This window comes from Gadus macrocephalus, chromosome 15, assembly GCF_031168955.1.
Source record: "Gadus macrocephalus chromosome 15, ASM3116895v1".
NCBI lineage: Eukaryota > Metazoa > Chordata > Actinopteri > Gadiformes > Gadidae > Gadus > Gadus macrocephalus.
The window spans coordinates 5961332-5982327 of record NC_082396.1 but is presented as its reverse complement, the minus strand read 5'-3'; the positions used below and the strand labels follow the sequence as shown (position 1 = coordinate 5982327).

The window sequence follows — 20996 nt, the reverse complement described above, 5'->3', positions numbered from 1 at the left end:
AACCATCTATCCCTCCATCTTACAAAAATACAGCAGCCTCTTCCCATTTGCACTATGATTGTCGTTACAACCAATTAAGGACCGCAAACTACATCCATTCACTCCTCTATCCAGCTTTCTCAAATAGAAATACAGCAGTCTATTTTCCATTCGCATGATGATGACATACTTTCTACCAAGAAAGCACTTCAAAATACATCGAACCATCCATCTGGAAAACAAATACAGCAGTCTTTTTCTTTGGCACATGAACCAGAAAAAGGACAAAGGGTTTGCGTCTGCCATTGCACTGGGAATTCCAGCACAAAATTCCATCACTAGCGCTTTTCCAATAACCTTCAAATAGACTTCAATTCCTTCACTTGACCCCAATCATGTCGGCATCGGGCCCCGGCTTTTCAGGTCAGTGGGGACTCGTGTACGGCTCGGGCCCCTAGCGCCCTGGCAAACGACCGGGCCGGGCCAGGGTTTCATTCCATGCGTCAATTAACGGCTGGCTTACAGGAAACCCATCTTCACCCAGCTTACGGACTGCCGTCACAGCGCTAAGCCTCATACGCTTCATACGCTTGTGCAAAACATTTGCATTTACGTTTAGGGCATTTAGCAGATGCTTTTATCCAAAGCGAACGGTTCATACGCAGATTCACTCACTGTCGGCGGAGTCAACCATGCAAGGCGACAGCCAGTTCGTCTGGAGCCGTTAGGGTGAGGTGCCCTGCTCAGAGACACATCCACACTATATCTAGGGGGAGCAGGGGATCGAAATCGCATGTCAACCTGCTCTACCTCCTGAGCTCAGCTGACCCAAAAGTAGATATAGATATAGAATCTGTACTGTCTCGAATGGTGTAATATCAACCCATATTAAGTAGCATTACTGTGTGCGTGCGTGTGTGTGTGTGTGTGTGTGTGTGTGTGTGTGTGTGTGTGTGTGTGTGTGTTTGTGTCTGTGTGCTCACATGTATGTGTGTGCGTTTGTTCTTTCTGCCAGTCGTATTTTCTTTTCTTTGCTCCTCATTGGATCATCACATAGTAACGATCAACAAACCGTAATCAAGCTCTTCACTCCATTCGGTGGGAGCCCGGGGAAATTCTTGCATTATTCATTTAACGAGACGCGCTCCGAACAGGGGTGGGCCCCTCGCCGCGAGAGAGAGAGCGAGAGGAGGCTCCTGGCGGGTTTCCGTTTACAATAGTATTTATTAGACGGCACCGGAAGAGTGCGCAGCGCTGAAACTCAATTCATTACGGTAATCAAGGACCTGCAGAGCCAGGGCTGAACTCAGCCACCACGCAATGAGACGCTGTCGGCTGTCTTGATGCACGCTGCCTGCCCCCCCCCCCCCCCCCCCCCCCCCCCCCCCCCCCCCCCTCCCTCCCAGGCACGCACAAAAGCAAACACATAAAACACACACACTCTCATTCACAGCTGACAATGGGCTTGGCCGGTACACGATACTGGAGAGTGTGAGTAAGTAAGGTGTACACTCAATGAATTAACGGAGTGAAAGAACAACAACAACGTGTTACCTTTGGATACGATCCATTTTAAAAGAGACTGTTCATTTGATAAAATTATGGATAATTTTTACACAACATATTCACGTCTGATGGATGATATGTTTGCTGGCGTTACAAAAATGCAAGGCAGCATCATTTCCTCTTTAATAAAAACCTTGGTGCTCACTAGCCTACCTATTATATAATTTTTCCACATTTTGATTCACAGTCTAATTGTTTGAGACAAATGTCTTTCACCAGTTCATAATCATCGCAAACTAATCAGTAACGGCAATAAAAAAAAAAACACAATCATTGTGTAAAACCTCCCTGGTTTACACACTGAAACACATAAACCGTGCATCGGTGGGCTCTGCTGCTTACACTGGCTGTAATCCATTAAAGTGGACAACACACACGCAGCGTAGCCCAAGGACAGTGCAGCCAAGGTAAGGAAGCCTCCCTCTGCAGGTGGGGGGGAGCTGGAGGCTCACTGAGCTGCTGCCTGACATCAGACCCATGAGAGCAGGGCTGGGAGGGCGTACACTGCATCTGATATCACGGTGCTGTCAGATACATCTCCCATGTTATGGTGATGAGCACTCCGGGTTTAAGGTTGCGTATAAAGAACCGTGTGCAAGAAAGAAATATGAAACATAAGTTTCAAGAAGCTTCTGAATATTTTTCAGGTCAGGTATCCATATTTTTTGTCCATAAACCGATCTCTCTCTCTCTCTCTCTCTCTCTCTCTCTCTCTCTCTCTCTCTCTCTCTCTCTCTCTCTCTCTCTCTCTCTCTCAGGCACACACACACACACACACACACACACACACACACACACACACACACACACACACACACACACACACACACACACACACACACACACACACACACACACAACATGGGTCGTTCTAAACATGCAGTCCTTCCACACAGAATAACACAGTTGTACTATTACTCCTTCGAAATGGAATACAATCAAAGTTGTCCATGTGATTGCTAATTCAACTCATTAACGATGCGTTTGGCGGCCTCTAGGTGGAGTCATAGTTTCATTTTTTTCCCCTCTATTGATTATCATCTAATGGCAGTGCCTGATGGAGATTTACATCAGGTGTAGGCTGTAATCACATTACAGGCTGGGCGTGAGGCAGACCTGCCATCAAACCGCAACGTCTGGCCATGGTCACAAGGCACCGGCTGCCTTCAAAGTCTCACTATCTCTGTCTGCACAACGGAGCAGCGCCTCCGCCTAACACCGTTCAGTAGCCTATGAACTCGGGAAACTACACTTAAGATTACTTACACAAAAACTCCGAAAAGAAGAACGCGGATGCCGATCTCCAGAGCCAAGGCGCGGATGTTTTTCCTCCGGTCGGGCGGGGACATGTTCATGTTGGGTCAGACACTCCTGCAGGAGTCAGACAAAAATAAAGGAAAACAGGAGACTAGTTGATCTACTGAACACTACTGGTCCGGTTATAATCCACAAGTGAGCGCTCGGTAGTTGAGAGGCGCTCCCCCTCTCGTCGCATGCCTTGCACCTCCTCCTCCTCCTCCTGCGCCGTGAGGAACGAGGAGTTGTTCTCCCGAGTCTCCGGTGTCCCTCCGTCCGTCCGCACGGTCCGTGACGTGAGGATGCGCTGCTGGCGACAGCCTCTTATTATTGGAAAATACACACAGAGCTGCCCTCGGTCCGGTAGGGGTGCACGACGCACGCAACCAACAAACACCCTTGCGTAGGTTGTTTGGGAGAAATAGGCTTGGGTTATGGCTGGCTAGAGCAGCACAATGTTGAATAGTATGAACACATTAAAGGGATGCTGCCTGAGCCTCACCAAGTCAGCCAGCGACTACACCTGATTTACACTTTACGAGCGCTCATCTCTCTCTCTCTCTCGCTCTCGCTCTCGCTCACTTTCTCTCTCTCTCTCCCTGTCTCTCTCTCTCCTTTTTCTTGCTATCTCTCTTTCTCTCTCTCACCCTCTCTCTCTATCTCTCTTCATTCTCACACTTTCTCTCTCTCTCTCTCTCTCTCTCTCTCTCTCTCTCTCTCTCTCTCTCTCTCTCTCTCCATTCTCCTACTCTCTCTCTTTATTATCCCGCTGGCTCTCTCTCTCTCTCTCTCTCTCTCTCTCTCTCTCTCTCTCTCTCTCTCTCTCTCTCTCTCTCTCTCTCTCGCACTCTTTCTCTCTTTATTATCCCGCTATCTCTCTCTCCACTTCTCAGGCTCTCTCCTCACCCCCTCATTGCATCAGTGCGAAAACAACATCGACCTACGATCAGCCCTAATACGTTTTGAACCTCATTGAATTAAATATGAATCGCAACGCAGTAAACCCTCGGGTTAACCATTAGCTGCATGGGGGAACATTGTAACAGTGATGTAAACAACTAATGAATGTTTACAGCCCGGCCATGAAACGGACAGCCCCGGAGAAGCTCCCCTTGGGGACAGGCTCCCCAAAGAGCAGAGGGGGGCACATCTACCCTGCAGCCACCAGGCGGGCGACACGCTTCAACAGACCCATGGGACTCCGTGCTTTACCGCGGCCCGAGAGTGATTCAGTACCCGGGGAGGCGGACCCAGGGGGCCGCCAGGTGAAGCCTGACTCTCATAAAGGGAGAAGGGCGGCGCTGGAGACGCCGCGGGGCTCTGGGAACCAGCCGCTCGCTTCACAGCCGCGCATGCATATTTCATGCCCTCTGAAACTGGCTCGCTGAGTTACCTGCTTGTCCAAGGAGTCGGGGAGGGTGGGGAGGCAGGGTTGGTGCATGTGTGTGTGTGTGTGTGTGTGTGTGTGTGTGTGTGTGTGTGTGTGTGTGTGTGTGTGTGTGTGTGTGAGGGGGAGAGGTGTGTAGGTGTTGGAGGGGGAGATGCATGTGTGTGTGTGTGTGTGTGTGTGTGTGTGTGTGTGTGTGTGTGTGTGTGTGTGTGTGTGTGTGTGTGTGTGTGTGAGGGGGAGAGGTGTGTAGGTGTTGGAGGGGGAGATGCATGTGTGTGTGTGTGAGTGTGAGTGTGGGTTGGCTGGATGTGTTTTGTCTGGGTGGGGAGAAGTATGTGTGTGTTTGTGGGTTTGCTGGATGTGTGTGTGTGTGCTTGGGGGAGATGTATGTGTGTGGGTATGGGCGGGGGAGTACTCTTTGAGTACTGTGTGTGTGTGTGTGTGTGTGTGTGTGTGTGTGTGCGTGGTGTGTGTCTGCGGAGGAGAAGTGTGTTTGTGTGTCAATGTATGTGTGTGTGTGTGTGTGTGTGTGTGTGTGTGTGTGTGTGTGTGTGTGTGTGTGTGTGTGTGTGTGTGTGTCCATTCCTAGCTCTCAAAGGCATGTCCTTATCATACAGCTTTATTCTGTATGGGTTTCGATGTATGTGTGTGTGTGTGTGTGTGTGTGTGTGTGTGTGTGTGTGTGTGTGTGTGTGTGTGTGTGTGTGTGTGTGTGTGTGTGCTTGTGTGTGCAAACAAGGGTGTGAGTGTGTGTGTCTATAGCTAAATCCCAGGCAGCATCCTACAGCACAACTCTGATTATATTTATGTGTGTGTGTGTGTGTGTATTTCTGTCGATGCATGTTTGTGTGTGTGAGTGTTTGAGAGAGAGAGAGAGAGAGTTTAAATGAGTGAAAAACAAACCTGAAAAAGCATCCTGACCCACAAACCTTTTCTAGGTCAGAAGCGTGGCCAGCGGGAGTGGAACCAGCCAGACACTAATGAATACCGCAAGAAGTTCTGTGAGATGATGGAAACAGAGGTTGAGGACCAAGGCTGTGTGATGCCGTCCATGTGTGTGATTACGTCCATCCATCACATGACTGTATCAGTAGGGAATGACAGCCACACCAAGCAAGGCAAACGCACACGCATGGTCGTGCTGCTGCCCTTTTCCGTGTGATCTGCCTGAGATGTTTACCAGAGTGGGGAACAAAAAGAACGTCAGCAGAGAAGCATGAAAAAAGATATGGTGCTCAGACACTCACGGGGTGTGTCTTCAAAGCGGTCGCTGCCATCTCGCAGTGAACCCCTAATGGGAACGCATGCCAACATTAAAGCACTGTTTCTCCTTTGAGTCCACGACAAACCCGCTTTTGGGGCTCGAACGCAGACGACTGTCTGACAAAATAAGAGCCCCATTAGCCGAATGAGGTGGTTACAGTGAGGTGGTTACAGTCGCATGATGTCTTCAAACGTTTTGCAGATCTCGGCTAATTTAAACTGATTTCTCTACAGCTACACATCTTTCTCTTCTGTTGAAATATTATTAATAAATATTAGTGCTGTCAGTTAAACGCGTTATTAACGGCGTTAACGCAAACCAATTTTAACGGCGTTAATTTTTTTATCGCGCGATTAACGCAATTTATTTTATTTATTGTTGTTTTGGCTCAAAACAAAGAAGCAGTAGCCTGACTGCTATGTTCAAGATACATAAATAATGCTCTCATCAAATGGAGATCCTCATTAATTTCCTCCAACCCAAATAAATATCTTCCCATCAAATCCCAGTACCATGGCAACCTTCCCTAGGTGTTCACTGAGAGAGATTCATATTCCCACAGAGAGGGGGGGGGGGGTTGAACTCTGTCTTGATTAGAGATATGGCCACCTGCCAAACGCTCTCCATACTTTCAATCCATTCACATTAAGGCCAAGTAAAATGTCTGTGGTACGTGTGCTTCCCAGAGCTCCTGCACCAGAGTGAGTCACTCTCTTCCATAGGGCGGCGTGTTTATGTGTGTGTGTGTGTGTGTATGTGTATCTGTGTGTGTGTCTCTGTGAGAGAGAGTGAGAGAGAGTGTGGGGGATTGCATGAGGGTCTGTGTCCCTTATATAGAGTGGGGGCTGTATATCGCACAACACTCCCGGTACGCTTCTAAACACACAGCCCTTTTATTGGAGAGCATCCCTCATAGTTTGTTTGCTGTTTGCAGTGTAGCCCCCCCCCCCCCCCCCCCCCCCCCTCGACCCTGGGGGGTCTCCTCTCATTGGGCGCCGGCGCCTTACACTTCAGGCTGGAGGAGCCCGACCACAAGTAATGGGTGTTTATGGGGATGCGGTACCCGGAGCCAAGCAGAGCACCACGGCTCTTTGTGGAGCGGCGTGCGAGATGTGCTGTCTCTGTTCTAATCATCTTTGTGACGTCCTCCATCATTCAATAGACAAGCAGCGCCCATCCACCGGCTCACTCCAAGGCTGATGTCTCATGTGTGTGTGTGTGTGTGTGTGTGTGTGTGTGTGTGTGTGTGTGTGCGTGCATGTGTTCACTTCTGTGTGTGTTTGTGTGCGTATGGATGCAAGCGTGTGTGCACACGGGCGTTTATTTGTGTGTGTGTGTGTGTGTGCAAGCACGTGCGTTTATGTATGTGTGTTTGTGTGTGTATGGATGTGAATGTGTGTTTGTGTGTATGGTGGTGGGGATGATGATGGTCAGGCTTTCAAGCGCCGGCAGGAAGCTGTTATGTTCACACCTGACAAGGGCAGGCTTCACTGCTCCTTCAAACCTCCCCGCTGTCAGTGCTCCCCTTATCACCACACTATGAATGATGGAGGGTCTGCATAGCAGAAGACTATGAGACGTTGATGATGATGATGATGATGATGATGATGATGATGATGATGATGATGATGATGATGATGATGATGGGAATGATGATGATGATGCCCGTCACTGTCAAGTCTTGATTTGATTAAGGGTAAAATCTATTCAAACTTTCAAGGATACATGCATAGCTGCAGCTGCAGGTCAACAAACTTTGTATGTTTGCTGAATCTTAAACACGTTGCGATGAATTCCCTGGTAGGAAGGTCAACTGAGCAGAAAGCATACAAAGCGTCCCCTTTTTGCTTACACATGTATCACACTTCCTAATATCAACTCATTCATAATTTTGGCCTCAAGAGAGAGCAGACACAGCTTGACTCCCGCCATAAACATCGCTCTCATCGCCGACACTAATGCGATTTGCGAGATTTGTAATTAATGCAACTAATTAGCTCTGCTTTTAAAAGTGACAAAATGTGTTGAACGGGAAATATGCATGAGAATGAGGAAAATTAGCGACAGTAGAGTGGTCCTCCTGCACATATGCACTGCCCACATCCGGACCAGTCCATTGCCCTAACACGCAGAGGTCCACTACCCACACCCGGACCAGTTCACTCTCTCATCCAGACCGGTCCACTGCCCACGGCCAGGGGGGTCAACTCCCCACACCCGGACTTGTCCACTGCCCACACCCGGACCGTACCACTGCCCACACCCTGGGGGGGCACTGCCCACATCCGGACCGGTCCACTCTCTCCCCATGACAGCAGGTGATGCAATAACCTGGGCCAAGGGATGGCCGTGGTGGGGATGGATGACCACCATTAGACACACACACAGAACAGGAATTAGGGATTCAATTATAGCACTTTCAGAACGCTCGTCCCCTGTGTGTATGTGTGTGTCTGTGTGTGTATGTGTGTGTGTGTGTGTGTGTGTGTGTGTGTGTGTGTGTGTGTGTGTGTGTGTGTGTGTGTGTGTGTGTGTGTGTGTGTGTGATAGAGTTAAGTAAAGACAGACAGAGAGAGAGAGAGAGAGAGAGAGAGAACGCGGAGAGTGGGGGACCGAGGGAAGGGAATGGAGACAGATCGTCCACTTATAGGTGCTCTTTGAGTACTGTGTGTGTGTGTGTGTGTGTGTGTGTGTGTGTGTGTGTGTGTGTGTGTGTGTGTGTGTGTGTGTGTGTGTGTGTGTGTGTGTGTGCGTGTGCGGGTGTGTGTGTGTGTGTGTGTGCATGTGTGAGCGTACATATGCATGCAAGTGTGTATCTGTGTGCACATGGTAGAGATTGCCAACTCACTCACTCTGTGTTAGAGCTAGCGATGCGTACAATATGACTTATACTGTACACACCATTTTTGTCATTCTAACATCCAACTGGGCCAATGTGCTGCTAAGCCGTTAACTTTAATTATTTACTTATAAAGTACACATTCAAAGCACAACACTCCACTACTGTATCTTTCCCCTGCTAGAACAAGCTCAGCTCCTCCAACAAAACGTGTCCTTTGAAACAGGACAGTGACAGGACTGTGTGAGAATCCAACCACTGCTCAGCAGTGACTCAGGAGGTAGAGTGGGTTGGCTGGTGGCCGAAAGGTTGCTAGTTCGATCCCCGTCTCCTCCTAGCAGAGTGTCAAGGTGTCACTGAGAAAGACACCTCCCACTACCTGCTCATGGAGAGCTGGCTGTCGCCTTGCATGGTTGAAACTGCCGTCGATGTGGGAATGTATGAATGGGTGAAGGTTATAGGCGTTATTAGTAAAGCACTTTGAGTGGCCACTGGTTAGAAAAGTGCAATATATAATTGCAGTCCATTTTACCATTGATCAAGCTCATTGAACGGCCTAAAGGGAATGTAAGATTACATCCTAATTAGTTTGTACCCAAACAAGATAAGAGGGAGTGGCATCGATTTCTCCACGGACGGACTGCAGGGTGCTGTTCTGGGGGAGAACAGTTGAACCTACGGTGTCCTCGTTCTACTGGAAATAATTGCTGTTTTTTTTTATGATTGTTCACACTTGACAGGCAGACAGGAAGTGTCTAATTGCTGACGCTGTTTTTTTTTTGCCGTTAACCGCTGCAACTACGGTGTGGAGCAAAATCAATCACGTGTTGTAAAATGGGCTCCTGTTTAATTGGACGCCTGGCACTCCTAAATCTACCTATAACCGTTAGCTGGGACGTTGCAATATATTTTATATCTTATCATTACATCAGGTGGCAAATGTTGCAGTTCAAAGCGATTCATGCTACGTTTACATATTTTATGATGGAATGTGAACATTCCCGTAGGCCTATATGAGTCAAGTGAAAATCGATTCAGCTTGACAAATTCTCAATTTGATATGTTTTAGCCTACTATTCGGGATGGGGGAAAAAAAATAAATAAAGGTAAGAAAGATTGTTTCATGATTCTGAATCAATTTAGCACAAAATATTCACGTGGTTCCTATCTGAATCTGCCCTGCTGAACTCCACACACCGCACCTTTACTTGATTTAATTGATTGACTTATCTAAGGGTTTATTACAGTCACACAAGAAGCTTGTTTACGGTAACCTTTATTAATTGAAGGATGGAAAATGTGTTGACGCGCCTGTTAAACCAAATAGGCAATTCCTGTTATCAGCGTGAATCTGCACATAAATTTGAGCGTCTGCTATTAAAGTTTCCAACTGTCAGTCACGCTTTAAGTGCGCAACCAAAATGAATATTTAAATAATCCACCCCAGAGGATATTAAAAACTCCACCTCTTATTTATAGAATGCGTATCATGCCAGTAACCACTTCAAAAGTCTGCGACACACATTCAACAAAGACAAATGTGCCAGATCCTCAGAAAGTGCTGACGTGCTGCTGAACCCGACTGTGGGCGCGTTCCGACGGAGGCACTTCTTGGAAAGCTGTTCAGGCTTTTGGCTACGCCCACTCTCTTAAGGGCTGATTATTGGTTCCAGGTCGACGCAGCGCAGGGACCAGGCAGACGCTTCGAAGCAGTCGTGAGCCTGTTTGGGTTCCACGCCGGGTTTTAGTGAGCGGACCAATCACAGTGAGAACCATATATCAGCCCTCAAAGCGCAGATTATGGTTCCACGTCGACGCAACGCAAGGGGGGGACCCATTAGGTCCTTGCGGACCCTACTTGCGTCCACCGCAAGGGCCTGAAGTGCGCCTCCAAAAGATTGTAACCGTGCGTCCGCAGCAGCAAGGGCTGTGATTGGTCCGCTCACTAAAACCTGACGCAGAACCAACACAGGTTCGAGGCTGCGTCGAAGCGTCTGCTTGATCCTTGCGTTGGAACCATAATCAGCCCTTAAGTTCCCCTCTGCGACCGTTCCCAATACAGGAACCTTTAGACGCTACCCAACGGAGTTCAAACGTAATTAATTCTGAAACACTTTTTGTCTTACGCGATTATTCATTTATTGTCAATAATAACTTATTTATTATTGTCTCCGTCTGCTCTGCTTGTTTTTAAAAAATGGCGCTGTTTATATGTTCACCTGATTGGACACCTGATTGGTTAGAGAGTTCTGTCCCTATCTTCACCTGATTGGTTAGAGAGTTCTGTACCTGACTTCACCTGAATGGTTACGTTCAGCTCCAACTATGAAATACCGCATCTCCGATATCGTCTGTTTACTTTTTACCAATCTGCCTCTATCTCTAAATCACACAAAGGAACACATTGATAATAGTAAGTGCCTCCTTATCAATACAATTAACATTAAAATGGCTTCAGAAAATCCAAACATTACAATGGCTTAAATAATTCAACTGAAATACCAAAATACCAAAACATTTTTTGGGTGCATGTTTCCTCATTTTCTGCTCTGGATCGCTTGTTGTTGCTGTTTTTTGTCTCTCACCCGGGCTACATCGTCTGCGCTGACAGATGATTGACACTCCATTAGCAGACTGGTGACAGTTCACACACACGATGTTGATGAGGTGTGAAGCTTGACCCATGGGCTAAAGTCTACAGTCTCAGACAACATCCTCTAGCCTCGACCCGTGTCTCTATGAGTGTGTACAGAGCGGTGTACTGTTTAACCCCATCCCCCCCATGGGGCCCCTAGTGTCAGGGGCCCCTTGGGACAGAGGGAGAAGGAGACAACAGGAAGGGGAAGTGTGATGATAAATGATGAGACGTTAGGATGCTGTTCTCACATGAGGCAACACTGTGGAGTACTTGAACCAGTTAATAATGAGGACACAGCGCACGGGCTGTGATTATTAAGTGAGGAATATATTATTATGAATGTAGAAGAGAGAAAGAGAGTGAGAGAGAGAGAGAGAGAGAGAGAGAGAGAGAGAGAGAGAGAGAGAGAGAGAGAGAGATTATCATGCTTTTTTACTGTCAAGCCAAAGCACTGCTGGTGATGCTTCAGTTTCAACATGAGTGTAAGAGATGCAGTGCCAGGTCAAGTGGTCTGCTGTTTCAGAGAGCCTGGCTCACCATCTGCTGCGGAAACAAGTTTGGCTCTTAAAATCAAAACTGAGCAGCCTTCCCCAGTCTCCATTATCTCATTCTTATTCCCCTGTTTGTTTAATACTTTGCTGCTCGGCGTCGGCGCATCGGAGAAGGAGGCAAAACAGATTGGAGCCGACACAAACAGATTGTTTGTTTACGGCACTTTTTGCACTAGGTTTTCTGTGTCGCCCCAAACCCCTCCATATCAGTCAAACACACACTCACACTAAGCCGTTTTAAGGGAGATCATTTAACCGGGCAGGATCACATGCATCTTCTGTGAACCCTGCATGAGGCGCCTGCAATAAGACACCCTAATCCATTTTGGATTGCTTCGTCTCTCAGCCAGACACCCGCAGTGGACAAAAGAGCCTCTGTTCCTCCTTCTCCTCGCTCTGCACTGGCTCCGATCCAAACATGCCTTTGCTGTTAAGTTGAGAGAGGACCCAAGAATGAGTCCCCATTTCATGCTTCAGCCACATATTTTTAATTGAGCTCATTAAACATCAGGCTGCAGACGCTCTACTGAATGTTGGGGGGGAATCAAAGCGCTTTCATTGAGATTTCGATTTTGGAATTGAAAGGGTTTGGACTTTGCTGGCCCCCTTCGGCTTAACAACCAATTTACATTGTCTAGCAAGGCATCGTCAATCAACGCGTCGAGGTATCAAACCGTTAAGCCCTATCCCTCCGTCCATTCATCTGTCAGAAATCGTCCTCCCATCCTGTCTTCTGCTTAACTCATCCTGTAATCTGTTTATCTCTGCATCAATCTCACCATCCTTGTCCCATCACATCATGTCAAATGCATTGAAAGTCAGAAAGTTTATACATATAAACCAAATACAAAACGGACCTATAAGTATTGGACTTCTATATTGGGATTACAAGCATCGTGGGACTTACTGCTCTATGTGTTGTGTATGTATATGTTCATCCTATGGAGTTTGAGCCGTTGATCGGTTGAAGCAGCCTCACCTGGCCCGAGTCAGACTGATTAGAATCTGGGGCTGGTTGAGGCTGCACATCTGTTCTGCTTTGAGTAATCAATGCACATGGGTTGAGCCAGCCGTCACCACACGCACTCATGATCTCTTTCATGGCTGCTGTACGCATCATCGCACTCATCACTGCAATAAACCAGTTTATGACTGCCACACATCTGTAGTGGGATTTATTGAATGGTTATCTTTGTAATATTCGTGATTTCCTTATTATGTGTGCTTATGAAATATGAAGAAACTGTGATTTTCCGACGGTGTCTAGGCACTGGTTGTTGTAACCATATTGAGAAGTATATATATGGATTACAAAATAAATGTGGAATGGGTGGCCCTGTTGAAATGTCCCCAGACCCACGGCTAAGATGAAGGGCACGTCCCATGTGGAACCTCATGCTGCAGACCTCCTCAAAGACCCTCATCTGAGACCTGTGCTGCTCCATGCTATGGCTGCGATCCTGCTACATAATTGAAATGTCTTCGCCGGTGCAGCTGAAACCGACGCAGAGGAAATGGGCGGAAGAGAAATGAGGTGAGGCTGAAGATATGCAGACCCTTTTTCATTTAATCGCAAAAAAAAGGTACTATTTTATGTTTTTATTACGTCTTATTATAGACTTTATATTAAGTGCCTTGGCTATCATTAAATTGAGGATGAATAGAATCGACTTTACCTGGGGGCTGGGAAGCTGGGCAGGGCCTGTTGCTATGGTCCCCCTGATGAGATCCGTTCTGGGGGCCTGGACACTTTGCCAAGGGCCCGATTACCACTGTGGTTCCTGTCAACATCCACACTCGCCTGACTCTCTGGTGTTTTTATTTTCTTTATTAATATGCCACGCTGGGTGTCTTATTGATGTATCTGATCTATACACACCTGTTATGCAATGATGTTATCTCGCCTGTTCATTAACGCTTTTAATTTGAAGGAGCCTCATTGGCATGCATGGTGTGTATCACTAAGGGTTTAGAATAACATCACCAGGGAAAGAGAAATTATGTTTTATCAGAAATGTAGATGAATTACACTAGATATATGGTTTCAATCTACTTTATTCGATTATGTTTTAAAACTACACTAAATTAGTCTAATAATCATATGTGGTAAGATAATCGTAATCGTATATTAAATTACAGACATTGAATCACAGTACATTCCTCTCTATATTGAATAACCTCTGATCCCAGAGGCAGTTTAATTTAAGGATGGTGTTCTGAAGCCGCCCTAATCTTCCTCCTTCTCTCTTCCGTCTGAGGAGCCATTCTCTGAGGCAGGCTCTAAGTGTTTGATTAAAGCACAGATGTGGACAGCACCTGTCGGCTGGGCTTCAACCCAGGCCCAGAAATAGCTCCCTTTACCGAGGTCTATTGCTCTTTTCTTCCTTACCTGTTTCTCTTGTCACCATAAAGGGGCCGTTTTCATTGTCAGCAGCGCAATCCCATTCATCCGTCCCTCGGGGGGGGGCTTTTATCCAGCAGCATATAGGCTATTACGGGAGCATGTGGAGGCTTTCAGGTAGGAAGAGGACCGGTGATGGGAACACTGATTCCACCGAACACACTTCCCACTTAACTATTGTGCTCAGGCAATCAGAAGGAGGCTTTAGTCTTAATGCCATTAAAGTCCCTGCAGACCTGAAGCGCTGAAAATGGGAAAGTAAATCGGGACTCTGACCCCCAACCTTTGAATCACGTCGACTGTGTGTGTGTGTGTGTGTGTGTGTGTGTGTGTGTGTGTGTGTGTGTGTGTGTGTGTGTGTGTGTGTGTGTGTGTGTGTGTGTGTGCGCGCCGACGTTGTGCGCCGTCCCTGTAATGTGTTTGGTTTCCACTGTAATAGAGGCTTTGCGTTAACCTGCCCCGCCGCTCATTGTGTGAACGCCGTCGTGAATGTCAAAGGCAGTCCGTGAGGGACGCGCTGTCGGTAATAGGCCCTGCTTTCTTCAACCCCTCCCGTACGTTTTGGCAGCGGCGTCTTCCAGATGACAGCTGGGAAGTCATTAGCAAAACGCTGCACCGCTTTAAATAGAGTTCAGAGAAAAAAAGAGCGGGGGAAATTAAGCAGCTCCCCTGATTCCCGTCAAGGCTGGGGTTACATGGACTGCCTATCAGGGGGGTGATTGTGTGGGCCTGTCACTCCTGCTGTGGAGGGCGAATTGGCTTTGTTTTTTCTGGAAACAATTAAGGTTAAGTGGTTGATCAGTTGAGCTATGGTGACTATGAGCTGCCCGCATTGAGGATATAAACATACACTGCTAGATCAACACTGCTGAAATCAGGCCATCGACAGGTAGGAATCGTTCCAAACAATTATGCCCCCATGTCCCCAAATTGATGGCCATCTATGCTGTTCTGATCACATTATTACATATGGAATGTTTATCTGTAAAATAGATTGAGGAACTGGAAGAGGTCTATAGTATTGATTCAAAATAGTTCCCCAATTAGGTTGTGAAACATGCCAGTTAAGCAATAGCACCAATTTGTGAAGTGAAGATCCATGTTAACAGTTTCCAGTTTCAAAACCTTCCCAGCAGACTGTTGTTGACAGACAATACAGAGAATGTATTCAGAGTCTTTGAACTGCTTGTTATTCGGTAAATGTAGGCTTTTTACATGTCACTGGCAGAGAGCCATTATTTGAACGTTCAGAGAGATGAGTTTACCGTAAATACATATTAGTGCTACATACGGCTCATCGTGATGGTGTTGAGTACCTGATTGCAATTTATCCTGACTCCTCGTGGCCTGGGAGATGTGGGCGGCAATAAACGTTGCACTTCTTGCATCAGTCTTTGACAATAGTCGAGAGTGATGCAAATTCAACGCGCAGATTCCTTTTCATGATTGCTGTGTGTGTGTGTGTGTGTGTGTGTGTGTGTGTGTGTGTGTGTGTGTGTGTGTGTGTGTGTGTGTGTGTGTGTGTGTGTGTGTGTGTGTGTGTGTGTGTGTGTGTGTGTGTGTGTGTGTGTGTGTGCCTTTACATTTGTCTCTGTGTTTGTGTGCCTGTGTCTATGCATGCGTGCGTGTGCGTCTCCATGTGTGTGTGTTTATGTGTGTCTTTGCATGTGCGTGTGTCCATGCGTGCTTGCGTGCGTGTCTATGCGTGTGTCTCTGCATGTGTGTGTGTGCGTGCACCTACAGTGTCAGCAGCACTGGTTAGCCTGTTGTCCGACCATTGCAGCTTCCTCAATCATCTGCCCCAGCCGCCTGCTCACTGGGCCCCGCTGCTGCCAAGCGGGCAAGACCCTCCTGAGCAGTGGGTCTGTGACGCCTGTGGTCTAATAATAGTGCGCACTGGGATGTTTCGGTGCAGACGGGCATGCAACAGAGCATCCATTGTTAGAGAGCTGAGGAGCTCGCATCTCCTTTCATGGTGGAGCAGACACTGATGGAATAGATGGGAATGGGCAAATAGCTTATGAGGGTTCCACTTTTTCGTTTTAAAGGCAAAGTCATTGTTAAGCAGGCAAATTATGATCATTTCAAACAATTTTGAAAAGCTGTGGGTTTTTAAGTGATTAAAAATGTGCACCAGCGAGAATAGATGACGTGGTTGATAAAACATTTTTTTGGTATTAAATTGCCGAATAATTGTGTTTTGATTTGTGTGATCATTGTTGCGCAAATTTGATTCTAAACGGTTGCAGCTGCAGCTACTCAAATTATCCGACAGATGGAGGCAAAGCAACGTCCATCGAAAGAATGCTTCGAAGGGTTTTCCGAACATTTAAATGGCGTTGTAGTTGTGCACAACATAGGTCACACATATTCTGACATAACCATTATCGCTTTTGTTATTACCAAAAAGGGCGGACATTGAGTAGGCATTAGTCAAATGTTTTAATATAATTATTCTTGACAAATTAATTGTTGTTTCGTAATATTTAGGCCTACGTTACAATTTATTTTCGATAAGGCCTATAGTTAGGTCTAGGTATGTTTGAGTAACTTTTCCGTGCAATGTTGAAACATTGAAGACTATAATACAGGCCTGCTTTTACGCAATTCTTCAATGTTCCTTTTTCAATTAGTGGCACTAATCAGAGTTGATAAAATATCTGTTTGAGAACGTGTTTGGTGATCCACAAAATCCAACGCCTAGGCTGATTGAAAACCTCCTGACAGTTTCAATATAGGTAAGGCATATTTTCCTGCACAATGTATTTTCGGCCACAATGAGATCAATCGATCGATGCCTTTTTATATCTCACGCTAGATGACGCTGTCCACCACGAACAACATTTCACCAATCGTGGACCTACGCTCTTGGCACAGGGTGCGATAACGGGCATTATCTTGTAAAGATATTGGCACAAAGTGTATCATTTAAAGTATTTCCAAAACATCATCATCATCCGTCTATAACGTATGAGGGATGAAACTGTGAAACTGGAGAACATATCATGCATTTTTCATATCAATCATCCAATCAATCGTGTGTGTGTGTGTGTGTGTGTGTGTGTGTGTGTGTGTGTGTGTGTGTGTGTGTGTGTGTGTGTGTGTGTGTGTGTGTGTGTGTGTGTGTGTGTGTGTGTGTGTACAATTGTTGCGTAGGCCTAGCAGCTCACGTTCAACTTTTGGAGAAAATAAATGTGTTGACAAAGGAAACGGGAAAAGTGATTCAGGCACTAAGAGGTGTGAACGGAGCGCGTGTTGGAATTTGCTTCTCCTGAAGCCTCTTCAAATTATTAATGTCCGGCGGCGATAAGCACCAACACCAGCAATACCAGGCAGTAAGTTAGCGAGGGTGAAGAGAGGGAGGGAGAGAGTCCGATGGATGGAGGGAGAGAGAGAGAGAGAGAGAGAGAGAGAGAGAGAGAGAGAGAGAGAGAGAGAGAGAGAGAGAGAGAGAGAGAGAGAGAGAGAGAGAGAGAGAGAGAGAGAGAGGGGGGAGAGGGAGAGAGTTGCAGACACTTGGTAACGCATCACAGCAGGACAGTCAGTCGAAGCTCAAGGCTCTCAGCCGCTGACGAACGGACGGCAGGTAGGAAAACATCATTATCATCATGTTGCTGTTCGCCCTTTATTGTGTACACTGAACCCACGGCCGTCGAGTGGTCGACGAGTCTTTTTCCTTAGGGTGCTGATGTTTTTGCTCTTCTCTTGGGCTTTAAGTCATGGTTTATTAAAAAAGCAATGCCACTTGATATTCAAGCATTTTCGTCAACGTGCGTAAGAAGACATTCTTTATTTATCCATGCGTTTGGATAAGGCACTTTGGCAAGCGCCAACCTGTTTAGACTGCTGCTCAGGTGCCAAAGTTGTTGTTTGAGCGGTGCCTAGACGGTCTAAGTTCTGTTTCAGGGGTCGAAATAAACGTAAAGGTTGTATAACGTTACGTGGTCATACTCCGGCGTGAATATGCTGTCTGTAATAGGCTAATCAGCCCGAAACTCCGGTGGCCGCCGGTGCGTCGGAGCCGCTTGGCGCACGGTGCGTCGGGGGTATCAGGTGGAGGGACTTGTCTCCGGTAGCCCTGGCGACCCTCCAGGGCGCCTGCTGTGAAGCGCCGTGGCTGGCGCGCCTCATTTATTCATGTGTCACTTGAACGCCTCGGTGACGCGTCGGCAGGTAGGGTTAGGAGGTGCGTTCCAAACTTAAGAGTGCAGGCGTTAATGGAATCCACCTGGAGAACCTATGTCTGATGGCATGCCGATGGAGGCTGCAGCTAGAGACCAGTGCGTTGCAGAACAAGTCCCCACCCCCACCTCATGCTTTCTGTAGTTGCACAGCGTTTGGGGAAATTGGTTTCCCAGAGTCCTTTTACTATTGCGTAAGTGTGATGAGAAATGAACGATTTGAGTTTTAAAATGGTGTGGAGCTCACTGTGATCCAAAACATCGTTTTTCATGAACTATAGCTCAACCTACGACTATTCTACAAACAAAGAGCATCTGCATGGGCTGAATGGAGGGTATATAGTCATTTTCAGACGAAACTTTGGAAGGAAAACCTTCTTAGTCATCACATGCATTTCATATTTCAATCAAAACACGTAGGGCCAGTCAAAATAATTTATTTTTCACAATATTTACCTATTAGTATAGCATCCCCTGTCGACAGTGAATGATTATTTAAGAACAACCTAATCTTAATCAGTAAACACAACACTGGAAGTCTGCTTAAAGATGGGCACGTGTCACTGCTCTGTGGTTCTCTCTTTGATCTGAATTGATGGTCACTGTCAACTGAAGCTGCATCAGCAGCTTTTTTGGTGTTTGAATAATTGTACATCATTGGGGTGACTTTGATGTTTAGATTAGGAGTGTGTGTGTGTGTGTGTGTGTGTGTGTGTGTGTGTGTGTGTGTGTGTGTGTGTGTGTGTGTGTGTGTGTGTGTGTGTGTGAGAGAGAGAGTGTGATGGGGGGGGGTACAACACTGTATCCGTGTTATGGTAAACCCAGAGATATGACGCTGGGAGAAGATGAGGCTGTCATGGGGTAAATGTTGTGCATGATGGTGCGACTTGGTGAACCACTGGCCCCAATTGTCTCACCTCGCAGGTTCACTGACTCCCGCACGGTGGTCATCTAGCATATGAGGCCGGAATACCGACCGGGGAAGGAATGTAGGAGTAATGGTGCTGGTAGGATCCCTGCTGTGACGTCTCGCTGTTAAATCCGAGATGGAATTCATGGCCAGTACAGCAATTTGGAAAACGTTAGTTGATGGTTTGAGAAAAGCGTTTCCATAGTTTCAATTGAACATTGACTGTGCACGTGTCAGAGGAATAATGCATTTATTTTTTTTATCCTTCCCTTGTCTCTCAACCTGTGTGTGGTTGTGTATGTGTAGGTGTTGGTTTGGAGTGTGTGTGTGTGTGTGTGTGTGTGTGTGTGTGTGTGTGTGTGTGTGTGTGTGTGTGTGTGTGTGTGTGTGTGTGTGTGTGTGTGTGTGTGTTGTGGGGGGGTTACTCTTGTGACAGTTGCCCTTTTGTGAGCATCACTCTCTCTACCAAATCCATTTTCAATAGGAGAGGAAAGCAGGAAGAGTGAAATGGCAGAGCCTCACGTCTGTCAGTGTCTATGACTGACGGGCCCGATTGAAACCTGGCTGATGGAGAAATGAAATGCAGATACACTGACTGACTGTATAGTGTATGAGGTCTCAGAGAGAGAGAGAGCGAGAGAGAGAGCGAGAGAGAGAGAGAGACAGAGAGAGGCAGAGAGAGAGAGAGAGAGAGAGAGAGAGAGAGAGAGAGAGCAATTTGTGAGCCCACGAGTTGAGATTCAAAGCCATGACTGAATGTGTAGCAAAGAGAGTGATGGATATTATAATGAAAATATTGGATACGATTTGTATTATAATTAGGAGGGTCTCATTTCAATATCTGTGTCTCTGACAGTACTACCAATTGGTGTTTCCTATATGATGTCCTGTATTTATTTTCCTCTTTCAGTCTAGTGTAGACCTCTGTCTGGGCGCTATAAGCGGTCTTGTTTGCGAAGCGATATTACTGTTCCCGGTTTTATCTCGGCCAACAGATTGCTGATAACTATCGTTATGATCATTGTTTGCTCGCAGCTTCTCCTCCCTCCTCCTCCTCTCCCCCTCCTCTTCTCCCTCCTCCTCTTCTACCTCCTCCATCCTCCTCTCCCTCCTCCTCCCCCACCTCCTCTCCATTCCCTCCTCCTCTCCCACCTCCTCTCCCTCCTCCTCTACCAGCCCCTCCCCCACCACCTCCCCTCACCTCCTCTGCCACCCCCTCTCCCTCCTCCTCCCCCCTCCCCCCCCCCCCTCCTCTAGCTGTTTATTTGGCTGTTGTGCAGGGCCTCTCTCCTGACCCGGCTGAGTGCTGGCCATTAAATCAGGCCGGGCAGCCAGGCAGAACTGAGGGATAGAGGTGGCGCTGGTGGAGAGGACAGCGGTGCTGAGGACAGGATCGCGGGGCCCGGGCCAGGATTACAGGTGCATGCACCAGTTCCTGCACGCCTCCCTCGGCCCCCGTTACCATGAAATCCTCGCCGTCCACTGGAACACATGGCAGCTGACCGCTGGCCGCATTCTGGCAGCAGGGCAGCTTAGTCTGAATGCTGTTTGCTCATACTATTTGGTAGGCGCTTTTATTTTGAAAGCATGTTGTGTCGTGCTTTAGTATGGGTGAGCATCAGGACATTGCAGACGTTGTCCTCTGTCTCTGGTCATTACTAGCGTGGATTCGCTGCACGACAATATCAACACACTTGGAAGTCTCAATTTCTCATCATGTGTGCACACTGCACATTCAAATCTGATCCTGAAGCAGTTTAGGATTTGGAAAAAATCCCATGATGAGTTGAGACTAGAGGAAGCCAAGGGTTGAAGAGTGTGGGTTATTAAGGACAACAAGGTTCAAGATGGCTGTATCAGCAACAGGAGAGCCTTGTCAGTTGGTGGGAGAGAGAGATAGAGAGCGAGAGAGAGCGAGAGAGAGAGAGCGAGAGAGAGAGAGAGAGAGAGAGCGAGAGAGAGAGAGAGAGAGAGCGAGAGA

General features: G+C 47.2%; 2 protein-coding genes across 2 annotated transcripts in view; one reads left to right on the top strand and one right to left on the bottom strand.

Moving 5' to 3' along the window:
* The window catches only part of plpp4 (phospholipid phosphatase 4), a 42022-nt gene extending 38612 nt beyond the window's left edge, over positions 1 to 3410 (bottom strand). The window contains exon 1 of the mRNA XM_060073114.1: positions 2812 to 3410. Within this exon, the coding sequence (XP_059929097.1) occupies positions 2812 to 2900 (89 nt within the window). The 5' untranslated portion in view covers positions 2901 to 3410. The remainder of the gene's footprint in view (positions 1 to 2811) is intronic.
* Positions 3411 to 17418: 14008 nt separating this feature from the next.
* The window catches only part of cdh23 (cadherin-related 23), a 160408-nt gene continuing 156830 nt past the window's right edge, over positions 17419 to 20996 (top strand). The window contains 1 exon segment of the mRNA XM_060073834.1: positions 17419 to 17510. The gene's annotated coding sequence lies outside the window, so the exon portion shown is untranslated.